Source organism: Somniosus microcephalus, unplaced genomic scaffold (assembly GCF_052327205.1).
Source record: "Somniosus microcephalus isolate GS21.2 unplaced genomic scaffold, FLI_Smic_1.0 scaffold306, whole genome shotgun sequence".
NCBI lineage: Eukaryota > Metazoa > Chordata > Chondrichthyes > Squaliformes > Somniosidae > Somniosus > Somniosus microcephalus.
Genome location: NW_028225493.1, coordinates 346,064 through 364,149, shown reverse-complemented (window position 1 = coordinate 364,149; position 18,086 = coordinate 346,064). Strand labels below are relative to the sequence as shown.

Genomic DNA, 18,086 nt, shown 5'->3' with positions numbered 1-18,086 from the left:
AAAGAAGGGAGGGGGGGGGGGGAAAGAGGGAGGGGGGGGGGGGAGAAAGAGGGAGGGGGGGGGGGAAAGAGGGAGGGGGGGGGGAAAGAGGGAGGGGGGGGGAAAGAGGGAGGGGGGGGGGAAAGAGGGAGGGGGGGGGGAAAGAGGGAGGGGGGGGGGAAAGAGGGAGGGGGGGGGAAAGAGGGAGGGGGGGGGGAAAGAGGGGGGGGGGGGGAAAGAGTGAGGGGGGGGGGAAAGAGGGGGGGGGGGGGGGAAAGAGGGGGGGGGGGGGAAAGAGGGAGGGGGGGGGAAAGAGGGGGGGGGGGGGGAAAGAGGGGGGGGGGAAAGAGGGGGGGGGGGGAAAGAGGGGGGGTGGAAAGAGGGAGGGGGGGGGGGGAAAGAGGGAGGGGGGGGGGGAAAGAGGGGGGAGGGGGGGGGGGGGAAAGAGGGCGAGGGGGGGGGGGGAAAGAGGGAGGGGGGGGGGAAAGAGGGAGGGGGGGGGGGGGAAAGAGGGAGGGGGGGGGAAAGAGGGAGGGGGGGGAAGAGGGAGGGGGGGGGGGGGAAAGAGGGAGGGAGGGGGGGAAGAGGGGGGGGGAAAGGGGGGGGAAAGAGGGGGGGGGAAAGAGGGGGGGGGGGGAAAGAGGGGGGGGGGGGGGGAAAGAGGAGGGGGGGGGGGGGGGGAAAGAGGGGGGGGGGGGGAAGAAGGGGGGGGGGGGGAAAGAGGGGGGGGGGGGGAAAGAGGGAGGGGGGGGGGGGGGAAAGAGGGAGGGGGGGGGGGGGGAAAGAGGGAGGGGGGGGGGGGGAAAGAGGGAGGGGGGGGGGGGAAAGAGGGAGGGGGGGGGGAAAGAGGGAGGGGGGGGGGGGAAGAGGGGAGGGGGGGGGGAAGAGGGAGGGGGGGGGGGGAAAGAGGGAGGGGCTGTGTATCTCGGGGCCGGTGTCGCCGCCTCTTTCCTTCTTTGTGGTTTCTCCAGTTTGTCCACAATTTGCGAACTGAAACTAAATGAACTTTTCCGCTTGTCATTAAATTGGAATATATTATTAAAATAAAACATTGCTGGAAACATGAAGAACACGGCGCCTTCCCGTTATTGAGAGAAATGGCGGGTCTGGGTGTGATTCTGAGCCCGGGGTTTGGGGTCAATTTCCCGCCTTTTCTGCTGCCGTTTTCCATCTGCGAATTCGGGGCAAAGTGACAGAACCAGCTTCAGGCGTGGCGCCATGTTGGTGAGGGCGGAGGGTGCGGCGCCATGTTGGTGAGGGCGACGCCGAAAGTGCCGCAGTGATCTTGCGTTTCGTGTTCATAAAGTTTTGTTGAATTTAAGGCGATCGAAAGCGATTGAGGTTGCTGCAGAGCGGTGAGTGAAAAATAACCCAAACCCCCCAAAACCGCAAATAAAACCACCCACCCCCTAAAAACCCAAAACCGGCCCCCTCTGGAAGGATATATTGGCGATAGAAAAATACTGCGGATGAATCTGAACAACAGAAAACGCTGCAAAAACTCAGCAGGCCAGGCATAGAAACACAGAAGATAGGAGCAGGAGTCGGCCATTCGGTCCCTCGAGCCCGTACTCGGTAAAATAATGGGACTCAAGGCGGATAAATCACCTGGATCTGATGGCTTACATCCTCGGGTCTGAGGGAAGTGGCGGGTAGGGATTGTGGATGCATTGGTAATAATTTTCCAAAACTCCCCTGGACTAGGCAAAGGTCCCAGCAGACAGGAAAACTGCTAATGTAACACCCTTATTTAAAAAGGGCAGTAGACAGAAGGCTGGAAACTATAGACCGGTTAGCCTAACATCTGTGGTGGGCAAAATTTTGGAGTCCATTATTAAGGAGACAGTAACAGGACATTTGGATAATCATAATTTAATAGGACAAAGTCAGCATAGTTTTATGAAGGGGAAGTCATGTTTGACAAATTTGCTGGAGTTCTTTAAGGAAGTAACGTATAGGGTGGATAAAGGGGAACCAGTGGACATAGTGTATTTAGACTTCCAAAAGGCATTTGACAAGGTGCCACACAAAAGATTATTGCTTAAGATAAAAAATCACAGGATTGGGGGTAATATTCTGGCATGGATAGAGGATTGGCTATCTAACAGAAGGCAGAGAGTTGGGATAAATGGTTCATTCTCAGACTGGCAATCAGTAACTAGTGGTGTCCCGCAGGGGTCAGTGCTGGGTCCCCAACTCTTTACAATCTATATTAACGATTTGGAGGAGGGGACCGAGTGCAACATATCAAAGTTTGCAGCTGATACTAAGATGGGAGGGAAAGTAGTGAGTGAGGAGGACATAAAAAACCTGCAAGGGGACATAGACAGGCTAAGTAAGTGGGCAGAGATTTGGCAGATGGAATACAATACTGGAAAGTGTGAGGTTATGCACTTTGGCAGGAAAAATCGTAGAGCAAGTTATTATCTTAATGGCAAGAAACTGGAAAGTACTGAAGTACAAAGGGATCTGGGGGTCCTGGTGCACGAAACTCAAAAGGTTAGTATGCAGGTGCAGCAAGTGATTAAGAAGGCCAATGGAATGTTGGCTTTCATTGCTAGGGGGATAGAATATAAAAATAGGGAGGTATTGCTTCAGTTGTACAAGGTATTGGTGAGACCGCACCTGGAATACTGCATACAGTTTTGGTGTCCATACTTAAGGAAGGACATACTTGCTCTCGAGTCAGTGCAAAGAAGGTTCACTCGGTTAATCCCGGGGATGAGGGGATGGACATATGAGGAGAGGTTGAGTAGATTGGGACTCTACTCATTGGAGATCAGAAGAATGAGAGGCGATCTTATTGAAACATATAAGATTGTGAAGGGGTTGGATCGGGTGGAAGCGGGGAAGATGTTCCCGATGATGGGTGAAACTAGAACTAGGGGGCATAGTCTTAGAATAAGGGGCTGCTCTTTCAAAACTGAGATGAGGAGGAACTACTTCGCTCAGAGGGTGGTAGGTCCATGGAATATGCTGCCCCAAAAAGCTGTAGAAGCTACATCATTACATAAATTTAAAACAGAAATAGACAGTTTCCTAGAAGTAAAGGGAATTAAAGGTTACGGGGAGCGGGCAGGAATTTGGACATGAGTCTAGGTTCGGATCGGCCATGGCCCTGTGGGTAGCGGAGCGGGCCCAGGGGCCGTGTAGCCTGATCCTGCTCCTATTTCGTGTGTCTAATTCTGTTAGATTCAGGAGATGGTTCTGTGATAGTGGATTGGCGGTTAGGATCAGATCAGCCATGATCTTATTGAATGGCGGAGCAGGCTCGAGGGGCCGATTGGCCTACTCCTCCTATTTCTTATCTTCTTATTCAATGAGATCATCGCTGATCATCCAAATTCAGTACCCTGTCCCTGCTTTCTCTCCATATCCCTTGATCCCTTTAGCCTTAAGAAATATATCTGACTCCTTGAATATATTTAACGAATTGGCCTCCACTGCCTTCTGAGGTAGAGAATTCCACAGGTTCACCACTCTCTGGGTGAAGAAATTCCTCCTCATGTCTGTCCGAAATGGCTTACCCCTTATCCTTAGACTGTGACCCCTGGTTCTGGACTCCCCGACCGTCGGGAACATCCTTCCTGCATCTAGTCTGTCTAGTCCTGTTAGAATTTTATAAGTTTCAATGAGATCCCCTCTCATTCTTCTAAACTCCAGCGAGTATAAGCCCAATCGACCCAATCTCTCCTCATACGTCATTCCTGCCATCCCAGGTATCAGTCTGGTGAATCTTCGCTGCACTCCCTCCATGAACATCCTTCCTCAGGATACGTGACCAAAACTGCACACAATACTCGAGGTGTGGTCTCACCAAGGCCCTGTACAACTGCAGCAAGACATCCTTGCTCCTGTACTCGAACCCTCTCGCTACGAAGGCCAACATATCATTTGCCGCCTTAACCGCCTGCTGCAGCTGCATGCTTACCTTCAGCGACTGGTGCACAAGGACACCCAGGTCTCGTTGCACTTCTCCTTCTCCCAATGTATTAGAAACATAGAAGATAGGAGCAGGAGTAGGCCATTCGGCCCCTCGAGCCTGCTCCGCCATTCAATGAGATCATGGCTGATCATCCAAATTCAGTACCCTGTCCCTGCCTTCTCTCCCTATCCCTTGATCGCTTTACCCTTAAGAAATATATCCAACTCCTTCTTGAATATATTTAATGAACTGGCCTCCACCGCCCTCTGTGGCAGAGAATTCCACAGATTCACCACTCTCTGGGTGAAGAAATTCCTCCTCATTTCAGTCCTAAATGGCTTACCCCTTATCCTTAGACTATGACCCCTGGTTCTGGACTTCCCGGCCATCGGAAACATCCTTCCTGCATCTAGTCTGTCCAGGCCTGACAGAATTTTATACGTTTCGATGAGACCCCCTCTCAATTTTCTAAACTCCAGTGAGTATAAGCCCAATCAACACAATCTCTCCTCATACGTCATTCCTGCCATCCCAGGTATCAGCCTGGTGAATCTTCGCTGCACTCCTTCCATGGCAAGAACGTCCTTCCTCAGATAAGGCGACCAAAACTGCACACAATACTCAAGGTGTGGTCTCACCAAGGCCCTGTACAACCGTAGCAAGACATCCTTGTTCCTGTACTCGAACCCTCTCGCTATGAAGGCCAACATACCATTTGCCTTCTTAACTGCCTGCTGCACCTGCATGCTTACCTTCAGCGACTGGTGCACAAGAACACCCAGGTCTCTCTGCACTTCCCCTTCTCCCAATCTATTGCCATTCAAATAATAAGCTGCCTTCCTGTTTTTGCCACCAAAGTGGATAACCTCACATTTATCCACATTATAGTGCAAATCGTACTGGAGTTTCACGACATCCTCCTCACAGCATACCCTCCCACCCAGCTTTGTGTCGTCTGCAAATTTGGAGATATTACATCCAATTCCCTCGTCCAGATCATTAATATATATTGTGAACAGCTGGGGTCCTAGGAACGATCCTTGCGGGACCCCACTAGTCACTGCCCGCCACTCGGAAAACGACCCGTTTATTCCAACTCTTTGCTTTCTATCCGCCAACCAGTTATCTATCCAAGTCAATACCTTGCCCCCAATCCCATGTGCCTTAATTTTGCACACTAATCTCTTATGCGGGACCTTATCGAAAGCCTTCTGAAAGTCCAAATACACCACATCCACCGGTTCTCCCTTATCTATTTTACCAGTTATATCCTCAAAAAATTCCAGTAGATTAGTCGAGCACGATTTACCTTTTGTAAATCCATGTTGACTTTGTCCAATCCTGTCACTGTTTTCCAATTGCTCTGCTATTACATCTTTTATAATAGACTCTAGCATTTTCCCCACTACCGATGTCAGGCTTACCGGTCTATAATCTCCTGCTTTTTCTCTACCACCTTTTTTGAATAGTCGGGTAACATTAGCTACCCTCCAATCCATGGGTACTGTTCCAGAGTCTATAGAATTTTGGAAGATGACCAGCAATGCATCTACTATTTCTAGGGCCACTTCCTTAAGTACCCTAGGATGTAGATTATCAGGCCCTGGGGATTTATCAGCCTTCAATCCCATCAATATCACTAACGCCATTTCCCTACAAATACTGATTTCATTCAGTTCCTCCCTCTCATTAGACCCTATGTTCCCCGACGTCTCTGGGAGGTTATTTGTGTCCTCCTTTGTGAAGACAGAACCAAAGTATGTATTTAATTGGTCTGCCATTTCTTTGTTCCCCATTATAAATTCCCCTGATTCTGACTGCAAGGGACCTACGCTTGACTTCACCAATCTTTTTCTCTTTACATATCTATAGAAGCTTTCACAGTCAGTTTTTATGTTCCCTGCAAGCTTACTCTCATACTCTATTTTCCCCCTCTTAATTAATCCCTTTGTCCTCCTTTGCTGAATCCTAAACTGCTCCCAATCCTCAGGTTTGCTGCTTTTTCTGGCCAATTTATATGTCCTCTCCTTGGATCTTATGCTATCCCTAATTTCCCTTGTTAGCCACGGTTGAGCCACCTTTTTTGTTTTATTTTTATGCCAAACAGGAGTGAACGAATTCTGCAGTTCATCCATGCGATCTTTAAATGTTTGTCATTGCCTATCCACCGTCAACCTTTTGAGTTAACATTCCCCAATCAATCCTATCAACTCGCGCCTCATACCATCGTAGTTTCCTTTATTTAAATTCAGGACCCTAGTCTCTGAGTCAACTACTTCACTCTCCATCTTAATGAAGAATTCTCTCATATTATGATCGCTCCGACCCAAGGGGCCTCGCACAACAAGATTGCTAATTAATCCTTTCTCATCACATAATACCCAGTCTAAGATGGCCTGATCTCCAGTTGCTTCCTCGACATATTGGTCCAGGAAACCATCCCGTATACAGTCCAGGAATTCCTCCTCCACAGTATTGTTACTAATTTGGTTAGCCCAATCTATATGTAGATTAAAGTCACCCATGATAACTGCTGTGCCCTTATTGCACGCTTCTATAATTTCCCTTTTAATGCCATCCCCAACCTCTGCATTACTGTTTGGCGGTCTATATACCACTCCCACTAATGTTTTCTGCCCCTTGGTATTTCTCAGTTCTACCCATACAGATTCCACATCATCAAAGCTAATATCCTTCATTACAATTGTGTTAATCTGCTCTTTAACCAGCAATGCTACCCCACCTCCTTTTCCTTTTTGCCTATCTTTCCTGAATATTGAATACCCCTGGATGTTGAGTTCCCAGCCTTGGCCACCCTGGAGCCATGTTTCTGTAATCCCAATCAGATCATATTCGTTTACCTCTATTTGTGCAGCTAGTTCATCCACCTTATTACGAATGCTCCTCGCATTAAGACACAAAGGGGGAGAAATTGGGTGAGTAGCGCCACCTGTTAGCGCCTAAAGAGGCAGTCAGTGGCTGTAGTGCCACTGGCTGCGTCTCCGGCGATATTCAGTAGGGGCGTTAATGGTGGCGTTAGGCATTTGCGCTGCGCCGCCACCGATGATGTCATCGGTGTGCGCAGCGCCCCATTCGTGCCCCGTTCGCGATATTTGGTAGCGAACGCTGCAGTTGCGCCGCTCACTACCCGCGCCTGGTTCACGGGGCCTTACTGTGCCGGCAGCGGCGCAAGTTAAGGTGGAGGTGCGGGGCGGCCGCCTGCCAGCACCTCCGTCCCCGTGGCATTGCCGGCTGTTTCCCGAGTGCCCGGCACTTCTCCTTGGTGCCGGGCTCATTTGCCGGCACTCACGAGCGGGGATCGCGCTGTTGCAGGCACCTCCCCCTTAACAGTGGGAGGAAGGCCTGCAGTACTGCAGCGTGCCGTGCCGCAGCGTGTGGCGCTGCGGCACGTTGCGCTGCGATAATCAGTTTCAGCGCCCTAAGAGGGATGCGGAGCGCCTCGAGCCGCGCCCCGTGTCCCTCGAGGGGCAATGAAACTGAATATCTGGCGATCGATATCACTCCGATCGCTGCGCTAAACCCTGCGCTCCGCCGACTTTGGCGCCCCTACCCTTCAGGCTTGTTTTTTTAACGCTCTTAGATCTTTTAGAATTATTATTTACTGTGGCCATGTTTGATTTAAACCCTTGATTTCTCTTACTGCCACCTTTGTTTTTCTCCTTCCTGTCTTTTGCTTCTATCCTTGTTTCCCTTTCCTCTGTCTCCCTGCTCAGGTTCCCAACCCCCTGCCATTTTAGTTTAAACCCTCCCTCAGAGCACTAGCAAACACTCCCCCCTAGGACATCAGTCCCGGTCCTGCCCAGGTGCAAACCGTCCAGTTTGTACTGGTCCCACCTCCCCCAGAACCGGTTCCAATGTCCCAGGAATTTGAATCCTTCCCCCTTGCACCATTCCTCTAGCCACGTATTCATCTGAAATATCCTTCTATTTCTACTCTGATTAGCACGTGGCACTGGTAGCAATCCTGAGATTACTACCTTTGAGGTCCTATTTTTTAATTTACCTCCTAACTCCCTATATTCAGCTTTTAGGACCTCATCCCATTTTTTAACCTATATCGTTGGTACCTATAAGCACCACGACAACTGGCTGTTTACCCTCCCCTTCCAAAATGTTCTGCAGCCGCTCTGAGACATCCTTGACCCTTACACCAGGGAGGCAACACACCATCCTGGAGTCTCGTTTGCGGCCGCAGAAACGCCTATCTATTCCCCTTACAATAGAATCCCTTCAAGCCTGGTCCGCCATTCAATGAGGCCCTTCGAGCCTGCTCCGCCATTCAATGAGATCATAGCTGATCTTCTGCCTCAACTCCATTCACTGGCCCTATCGCCATATCCCTTGATGCCCTTACTAGTCAGAAATCTATCGACTTCTGTTTTGAATATACCCAATGACTGAGCCTCCACAGCCCTCTGTGGTAGAGAATTCCAAAGATTCACCACCCTCTGTGTGAAGAAATTTCTTTTCATCTCAGTCCTGAATGGCCTACCCTTTATCCTGAGGCTGTGGCCCCTGGTTCTAGACTCCCCAGCCAAGGGAAACATTCTCCCAGCATCCACCCTATCAAGCCCTGTAATAATTTTGTATGCTTCAATGAGATCCCCTCTCATTCTTCTGAATTCAAGAGAATACAGGCCTAGTTTACTCAATGTCTTCTCATACGACAGTCCCGCCATCCCAGGAATCAATCTCGTGAACCTTCGTTGCACTCCCTCTATGGCAAGTATATCCTTCCTTGGGTAAGGAGACCAAAATTGTACACAGTACTCCAGGTGTGGTCTCACCAAGGCCCTATATAATTGGAGTAAGACTTCTTTACTCCTGTACTCAAATCCTCTTGTAATGAAGGCCAGCATACCATTTGCCTTCCTAATGGCTTGCTGCACCTGCACATTCACTTTCAGTGGCTCATGTACAAGGACACCCAGGTCCCTTCGAGCATCTGCATTCCCCAATCTTTCACCATTTAGGAAATACTCTGCCTTTCTGTTTTTTCTACCAATGTGGATAACTTCACATTTATCCACATTATAATCCATCTGCCATGTTCTCGCCCACTCACTGAGCCTGTTGACGGGTCTCCTGTCCTAATATCTCCTTATGTGGCTCGGTGTCAAATTTTGTTCAGTAACGCTCCGATGAAGCGCCTTGGGACGTTTTAGTGCATTAAAGATGCAATTTAAATACAAGTTGTTTAAAGAATGTGGGAACTGGGTGGGTAAATGTAATTGGGACTGTTTACTCGTGTGAAGGGCAAATGCCAACATGGACTGGATGGGCCGAATGGCCTGTTTCTGTGTTGTAATTTGTATGTATATCTAACCCTGTTCTCTCTCTCTTTCCCCCAGTGCTGCCGAGATTGGTCTGCTTAGCCACCCGCTCCTGCCCATCTGTGCCAGTTCCCAGCCACCACCTGAAAGGCCAACTGTTGGGACATGCTGCGGGGCCTCTCCCAGCCTTACTGGAGCCATCGCAAGCAGGTCAGTGATGAGCTAATCACTGCGGAACATTGAGTGTTTCCATCTGGAGTTAAGGACCCCAGATTCGTGGAATGTAATCCCAAAACCCCAGGTGTCAGCCATGGCTCAGTAGTCGCACTCTCCCCTCTGAGGGGAGGTCATGGGTTTAAGCCTTACTTGAGCCCATAATCCAGGCGGACACTGTCAGAGGGGCAGTACTGAGAGAGCGCTGTACTGTTGGAGGGGCAGTACTGAGGGAGCGCTGCACTGTTGGAGGGGCAGTACTGAGGGAGCGCTGTACTGTCGGAGGGGCAGTACTGAGGGAGTGCCGCACTGTCGGAGGGGCAGTACTGAGGGAGCGCCACACTGTCGGAGGGGCAGTACTGAGGGAGCGCCGCACTGTCGGAGGGACAGTACTGAGGGAGCGCCGCACTGTCGGAGGGGCAGTACTGAGGGAGCGCTGTACTGTTGGAGGGGCAGTACTGAGGGAGCGCCGCACTGTCGGAGGGGCAGTACTGAGGGAGCGCCGCACTGTCGGAGGGACAGTACTGAGGGAGCGCCGCACTGTCGGAGGGGCAGTACTGAGGGAGCACTGTACTGTCGGAGGGGCAGTACTGAGGGAGCTTTGCACTGTCGGAGGGGCAGTACTGAGGGAACGCTGCACTGTCGGAGGGGCAGTACTGAGGGAGCGCCGCATTGTCGGAGGGGCAGTACTGAGGGAGCGCTGCACTGTCGGAGGGGCAGTACTGAGGGAGTGCTGTACTGTCGGAGGGGCAGTACAGAGGGCACGCTGCACTGTCGGAGGGGCAGTAATGAGGGAGTGCCGCACTGTCGGAGGGGCAGTACTGAGGGAGCGCCGCACTGTCGGAGGGGCAGTAATGAGGGAGCGCTGTACTGTCGGAGGGGCAGTGCTGAGGGAGCGCTGTACTGTCGGAGGGGCAGTACTGAGGGAGCGCTACACTGTCGGCTCGGGCATAGGGGAACCTTAGGGCTTGGGGAAATTTGGCCCAGTCGGCTGGTGGAAGGGAGGGAAGTGGCAGAGGCAGCTGAACGGATTGTCACTAAGCCCATGAGCTCCTCGCACTTGTTGGAGATGAGAGTGAAGGAGGCAGGGAAGAGGGGTTTTAAGGTGATGTTTGTTAGTAGAAAATGGAAGCCGGGGTTTAACTTTGCTCTCCAGGGTAATCCTCAAGTTGTGGGTGATTGTAATCGAGGTGAGTTAGGCCCGATGGTGCTTGACGTGGTCCCATCAGATCTGGTGATGAATGGCTAAACCAGTCGTGCGACATAAACACTCAAGTCTGCTGAAGGGAGCGGAGATGAGGGTTGTACTGGGGGAACCACCAGGTTGAGAGAGATTAATGATTTTAATAAGGACAAGGACATCAAAGGTGGTGGTGAGGGTGTGGCTGAGCAGATCGGTAGCTGCTGAAATGTCGTGGTGAATGGAGGGCCAGAGGCTGGACAGTTGGGAATTTGAAAGTGCAGTTGTAAGTGACTTGGGGGAGGATTTTTTTCCAGGGCGGAGACAGAAAGAAGTGGGATTGGGAGGGGGATGTGGGTGGAGAGCGATACGAGGCAGTTTATATGGAGGGAGGACAGGAGGGCTGTGAACTCAGAAAGTGGGCAAGGTGAGCAGAGATGGAGGTTGAAATCACAGAGCGTTAGGAGTCGCGCAGTGCAGAGGCGGAGGGAGGGAGGTTATCTCTGGGTGAAACTTGGTGGGGGCCGGATTATGGGTTAGACAACAATGGCTTTAAGGGAGAGAGGGACAGATCAGGGTGAGATTTGGTGCTAAGGGCCACACTGCCACTGTGGCAGAGTCTGGGTGGGCAGGTGGTGGGAAGTATTGCTAGACGGGGAGGTTTCACTCGGGACTACGGTGTCACTGCCCGCCAGCCCAGTTTCAGTCAAAGCCTGGATGTCGATGCAATTGCCCACAATAAGGCCATGGTTGACAAGGACCTTGTCCAGAGTGATGATCATTCTGGAAGAGAAGGTGGAGAGGGATGTCAGAAAGTGTACAGGACCCACGTGCTGTCGGCTCAATGTAAAGTCTGATCCGCGGGTGTGAGGAGGTGATCCGCGGGTGTGGTAAATTGTGAGAGTTAACCGTTCGCTGTGTCACTGTTCTAGTGAACGACGGACTATTGACTGACCCCCTGAAACATCCAGACTTCTTCCACGTCAGTGAACTCTTCACTCTCAAAGACCTCTTCGATGCCAGGGTGCATTATGGTCACAAGAGGGGCTGTCGGCACAGGTAGGGGTTCATTACTATCGACCCACTGGCTCATACTGGGGAAACCTTCAGAGCTACTCAATCAGGAGGTGCTGTAGTTGTGGGGGGAGGGAGGCCGGAGGGAGGGGGGAGGGAGGCCGGAGTGAGGGGGAGGGGGGGGAGGGAGGCCGGAGTGAGTTTTTTTGGGGAGGGAGGTGAGTGACTCACTGTCACGATATCAGATTACAACCTCAAAAATGCATATATAAAAAACACAATATTAAAAAAATGTCCCAAGACGGTTCAATGGAGCCAATTATACAGTTACAGGAGGAGGCCATTCAGCCCCTCGAGCCTGTTCCGCTATTCACTTGGATCATGGCTGATCTGTATCTTATCTCCATCTTAAACAACTCGATTAGATCACCCCTTAATCTTCTAAATTTGAGGGAATACAAGCCTAGTCTATGCAACCTGGCCTCATAATTTAACTCAGTTTGGGTTCTGCCAGGACCACTCGGCTCCAGACCTCATTACAGCCTTGGTCCAAACATGGACAAAAGAGCTGAATTCCAGAGGTGAGGTGAGTGACCTGCCCTTGACATCAAGGCAGCATTTGACCGAGTGTGGCATCAAGAAGCCCGAGTAAAATTGAAGTCAATGGGAATCGGGGAAAACACTCCACTGGCTGGAGCTATACCTAGCACAAAGGAAGATGGTTGTGGTTGTTGGAGGTCAATCATCTCAGCCCCAGGACATCGCTGCAGGAGTTCCTCAGGGCAGTGTCCTCGGCCCAACCATCTTCAGCTGCTTCATCAATGACCTTCCCTCCATCATAAAGTCAGAAGTGGGGATGTTCGCTGATGATTGCACAGTGTTCAGTTCCATTCGCAACTCCTCAGATAATGAAGCAGTCCATGCAGCAAGACCTGGACAACATTCAGGCTTGGGCTGATAAGTGGCAAGTAACATTTGCGCCACACAAGTGCCAGGCACTGACCATTTCCAACAAGTGAGAGTCTAACCACCGCCCCTTGACGTTCAACGGCATCACCATCGCCGAATCCCCCACCATCAACATCCTGGGGGTCACCATCGACCAGACAATTAACTGGACCAACCACATAAATACTGTGGTAACAAGAGCAGGTCAGAGGCTGAGTATTCTGCGGCGAGTGTCTCACCTCCTGACACCCCAAAACCTTTCCACCATCTACAAGGCACAAGTCAGGAGTGTGATGGAATACTCTCCACTTGCCTGGATGAGTGCCGCTCCAGCAACACTCAAGAAGCTCGACACCATCCAGGACAAAGCAGCCCGCTTGATTGGCACCCCATCCACCACCTTAAACATTCACTCCCTCCACCACCGGCGCACCGTGGCTGCAGTGTGTACCATCTACAAGATGCACTGCAGCAACTCGCCAAGGCTTCTTCGACAGCACCTCCCAAACCCGTGACCTCTACCACGTAGAAGGACAAGGGCAGCAGGTGCATGGGAACACCATCACCTCCAAGTTCCCCTCCAAGTTACACACCATCCTGAGTTAGAAATATGTCGCTGTTCCTTCATTGTCGCTGGGTCAAAATCCTGGAACTCCCTCCCTAACAACACTGTGGGAGCACCTTCACCACACGGACTGCAGCGGTTCAAGAAGGCGGCTCACCACCACCTTCTCGAGGGCAATTGGGGATGGGCAATAAATGCTGGCCTTGCCAGTGACGCCCACATCCCAGTAACGAATTTTAAAAAAAACCTTTTAGCCCCGGTATCATTCTGGTGAATTTCGGCTGCACCCCCTCCAAGGCCAATATATCCTTCCAGAGCTGTGGTGCCTAGAACTGAACGCAGTCGCTCCAGATGCAGTCTATCCAGAGCTCTATAGGACTGTAACGTAGCCCTTTGAATTCCAGCCTCCTTGAGATAAAATCTGACCAGGGAAATCTAGCCAGCTGGATGAAGGTGGCATTTCCAGTTGGAAAGTGGCTGCTGAGGCACATCAGAGATTGGAGGAGGGGGCGATCAAAAGCATCATCAAAGAGATGGGTTTTAAGAAAGGTTTCAGAGGAGGATGATGGAGACGGGAGGGCTTTAGGGAGAGTACTCCAGAGCATGGGGCCAAGGGAGCTGAATTGCAGCGGCCAATGGTGGGGCCAAGGGATGTAGGAGATACACGAGAACACATTGGCCCAGAAATTCGGGTTGGGGGCTTCCCGCGGGTGTAAGCCCCCGACCTGCACTTACCTTGCGCGCCGGCAGTTGAGCTGTAGGGCCTCGTGGAATTCCGCTCCGGGGCCAGGCCCAGCTGCCGGCGCGCTGTGCTTGCGTGTCCCAGGGGCGTAGTTAGTGCGATGCGTCCCCTGGGATCACGTGAACCATGGGCAGCCAATCAGAGGAGGGAAAAGCCCATTCATAAGATTGACAGGTAGACCTGTCAAAACTTATAAATACTACGGGCCCAAAATAGCAGTAAACCTTCAAATAATTTTTTTTTTAAATCACACTTTTAAAATAAACTATAAATTACATTAAATAACTATTTTAAACAATAATTTAAATTTTTGAAAAAAATAATTTTATAACAGGGCTAAAAATAAACTTACCTTGCTTTAAAGTATTTAAAAATAATAAACCTGTGGAAAAAATGTTTTAATTTTAATTAATTAACATAGAAACATAGAAGATAGTAGCAGGAGTAGGCCATTCGAGCCTGCTCCGCCATTCAACGAGATCATGGCTGATCATCCAAACCCTAGCACCCGGTCCCTACACCGACAGCCATCCCACCCAAGCCCTATCCCCGTAACCCCACGTATTTAATCCCCCCTAACACTAAGGGTCAATTTTTATCATGGCCAATCAACCTAACCCGCACATCTTTGGACTGTGGGAGGAAACCGGAGCACCCGGAGAAAACCCACGCAAACACGGGGAGAATGTGCAAACTCCACACAGACAGTCACCCGAGGCCGGATTTGAACCCGGGTCCCTGGCGCTGTGAGGCAACAGTGCTAACCACTATGCCACCGTGCTACCGTGGAGGTAATTGACCACTTACCTTGCAAAAAGCAGGCCTTACGCCCGGGAAAACCTGTAAAAAACACCTAAGTTCAAAGCGCACGCACAGCCTCCCCTGCGCGCGTGTTCGACCTCCGAACCTCTTCGTTCAGAGGATCAGAAGTGCCGGTTTCCCGCGCATGCGCAGTGCATGCAGGAAACCGGCAATTCCATTCGGCCTACGGGTGAGTACCCCGTGTGTACTCACCCGGGGAGAGCCGAATTTCTGCGCCATTGTCCCAAAGATGCAGGAAGTTGTTCAGCGAGAGACTGAGGGATTTCCCAAATTCCTAGGACCCCACACCTAATTCTTGGTGCTTAATATGGAATCCATGGGATGCTGTGTTTTTCCAGCCAGCTAATTTTGTTTTGCATTTTCAGAGTTATTTATCTTGCAGATTGCAACACTCGATGGTGCACAACCCGAGCTTCTAGATGAGTGAACTTAAACAGAAGCTTCCCTACACTGGGCTGTGGCCCTGGCCTCGGTCTCTGGGTTCTGGGTTGTCATTCTGGCCTCGGTCACTGGGCTGTGGCCCTGCCCTCGCTGCTGTAATGCAGCAATGTTGCAGCAGTTGTGCTGACTAGGAATAGTTTTTGAATAACTGGGAGCGGGTGCTTTGGAGGAGGGAAATGCGACAGCTAGTTTTCCCTTGCTGATGAGCATCTCCTGGAGCGGAATTGGCAGATGTCTGGGAACAGCTGGCTGCCCTTTGATCTCTAAATGTTACCTGGCTCCAAGAGAGCCAGAGAGAGGAATGAGATACACTGGTTGTAGATGGGCAGTGTTTTGTCTGGTCAGGACCTCACTGAGACATTGAACAATGTAAAAGGTCTGATTGTGGGGCACGTTTTAAACAGTTTGGTGCCTTGTTGGTTTCCAATGGTTTGAAACTTGTGACATGCAGAATTTGGTGTCTGCAGAGTTGCACCGCCTGGGCTTCGACAGTTTCCGGTCAGAACTCATTTGGAGGGAAGTTGCTCCGTGAGGTGTGTCTGTAAAAGGAATGAGTATAATGGGAAATATTTCTGCTCCCGTCAGGCTGATGGAACCGTATCTCTTTGGCTGCCGACTGCAGCAGGACATCATCGACTTGGATCAGTCTGTTGTTCACCTTCAGCAGGCGTTGAACTTCACTGCCCATTGTGCGTATCGGAAAGGGATCATTCTGTTTGTGAGTCGCACCCGTCGATTTGCTCACCTGATAGAGAAAACTGCGAAGGAGAGCGGGGAGTACGCACACACCAGATACTGGCAAGGTGGGCTGCTGACCAATGCACATGTCCAGTATGACACGGGTGTCCGTCTGCCTGATCTCATTGTCTTTCTCAGCACCTTGAACAATGTCTTTGAGCAGCACATCGCCGTGCGAGATGCTACCAAGATGAATATTCCGACAGTAGGGATAGTGGACAGTAACTGTAATCCTAGTCTCATCACTTACCCCGTTCCAGGAAATGATGACTCTTCTTCGGCAGTTAAACTCTATTGTAAACTTTTTAAAATGACCATTCTCCGGGCAAAAGACAAGAGGCGTCAAATGGACCTTCTGCATGGAATCCAAAAAGAATTGACCAAATGAAGCGCTCGATATACACAAGTATTGGTGCCGTCAGGTACAGAAACCTGTAACACAGGCGATTGTCTCCATAGTAAAAAATAAAAAAGTACCTTACATTAGTCTGCAGTGAGCAATCCATGTCTTTTGAATGCTGCTTCTCACTGGGAGGGAGGAGGGTTGGAAGGAGTGGGGGGGAAATGGCGCGAATTCCTGCATGGGAAAGGATTTTGATTGGGTCGACATAGAGAAAATGTTTCCGCTTGTGGGGGAGTCCAAAACTAGGAGTCATAAAAATATAAGATAGTCACTAATAAATCCAATCGGGAATTCAGGAGAAACTTCTTTCTCCAGAGAGTGGTGAGAATGTGGAACTCGCCCCCACAGGGAGTGGTCGAGGCGAATAGCGTCGATGCATTTAAGGGGAAGCTGGATAAACACACGAGGGAGAAGGGAATCGAAGGATATGCTGATGAGGTGAGAGGGAGGGAGGAGGCTCGAGTGGAGCACAAACACCAGCCTGGACCCGTTGGGCCGAGTGGCCTGTTTCTGTGCTGTACGTTCGATGTAACCAATCTATTTTGTGTCTTTTTCTGTCTCTCTCAGCAGTTAGGTTGGCATGGCGCCCACTGCGGAACCTGCCACTAACCCACTCACTGTTCTCCCAGAACAGGAATCTCTGTGCCCCCCCTTTTCACTCAGAGGGTTGTGAATCTTGGGAATTCTCTACCCCAGAGAGCTGTGGATGCTGAATCATTGCGTGTATTCAAGGCTGAGACCGATAGATTTTTGGACTCTAGGGGAGTCAAGGGATATGGAGATCAGGCAGGAAAGTGGAGTTGAGGTCGAAGATCAGCCATGATCTTATTGAATGGCGGAGCAGGCTCGAGGTGCCAAATGGCCTACTCCTACTCCTAATTCTGATGTTATGTACACTGATGGCCTTGTGGGTCTGGGTGAAGCCTCTGCCCCCCCCAATCAACATTGGCAGCTGGTTGGGGCCAGATTGTTTTTGGGGACCCTGTCGGATAGACGTTCGGGGTCCACCAGAACAGCCACGCAATTTTGGGGTTAGTCTCCACCTCAGTCGCATTCCATCTCTTAATAACCCTCTGAAAAAACTTCTTCACGTGTCCCTTTCATTGTCTGATCCTCAGCCTGAGCCCAATGTCATTCTGCCAATGAAGCATCACATATTACAGGGCCCGGCGAAAACTCAGCCACTTCGGCTCAAAGTGTGAGGCTACTGCCATTAACAAGGAATATCTGATATCTTGCAACTTGGGAATTCACTCAGTTTAACATAACGGCTCTGCTTTTCAATCCTATCCTTCTGGAAATGAACCCCAGTGCTTTGTAGAGTGGTTTTAATGGGGGATTTTAACTTTCACATAGATTGGGATAAGCAGACTAGCACCTGTCAGGAAGGTAGTGAATCTCTTGAGTGTCTGGGATAGTTTTCTACAACAATATGTCCTAGAGGGGAATGCCATGTTAGATTTAGTAATGAGTAATGAACCAGATTTAGTTAACAGCCTTACTGCGTGAACATTTAGCCAACAGCGATCATATTATGATCGTGTTCAACGTAGCGTTTGAAAGGGAGGAACGTGAAACAGCTACTAAGATTCTCGATTTAGGTAAGGCCGACTTCAATGTGATGAGACAGAGACTGTCCACAGTAAACTGGGCAAATCTGTTACAAAAAGAAAATACTGCAGATGCTGGAAATCTGAAATAAAAACAGAAAATGCTGGAGATACTCAGCAGGTCAGGCAGCATCTGTGAAGAGTATCTATTAGGCAAATCTGTTAATGTGTAAAACGACAGTGGGAGATGTTTAAAAAAGAATTTAATGTGA

The 18,086-nt window shown here is 50.4% G+C and overlaps 1 protein-coding gene across 1 annotated transcript; it reads left to right on the top strand.

Moving 5' to 3' along the window:
• Positions 1-1,301: 1,301 nt before the first annotated feature.
• Positions 1,302-16,347, top strand: mrps2 (mitochondrial ribosomal protein S2; the record flags this gene model as incomplete). The annotated part of the gene is made up of 4 exons (XM_085980589.1): positions 1,302-1,334; positions 9,277-9,408; positions 11,524-11,650; positions 15,709-16,347. Coding segments are annotated over 4 exons (833 nt in total), but the record flags the coding sequence as incomplete, so codon positions are not given.
• Between the last annotated feature and the right edge of the window lie 1,739 nt (positions 16,348-18,086).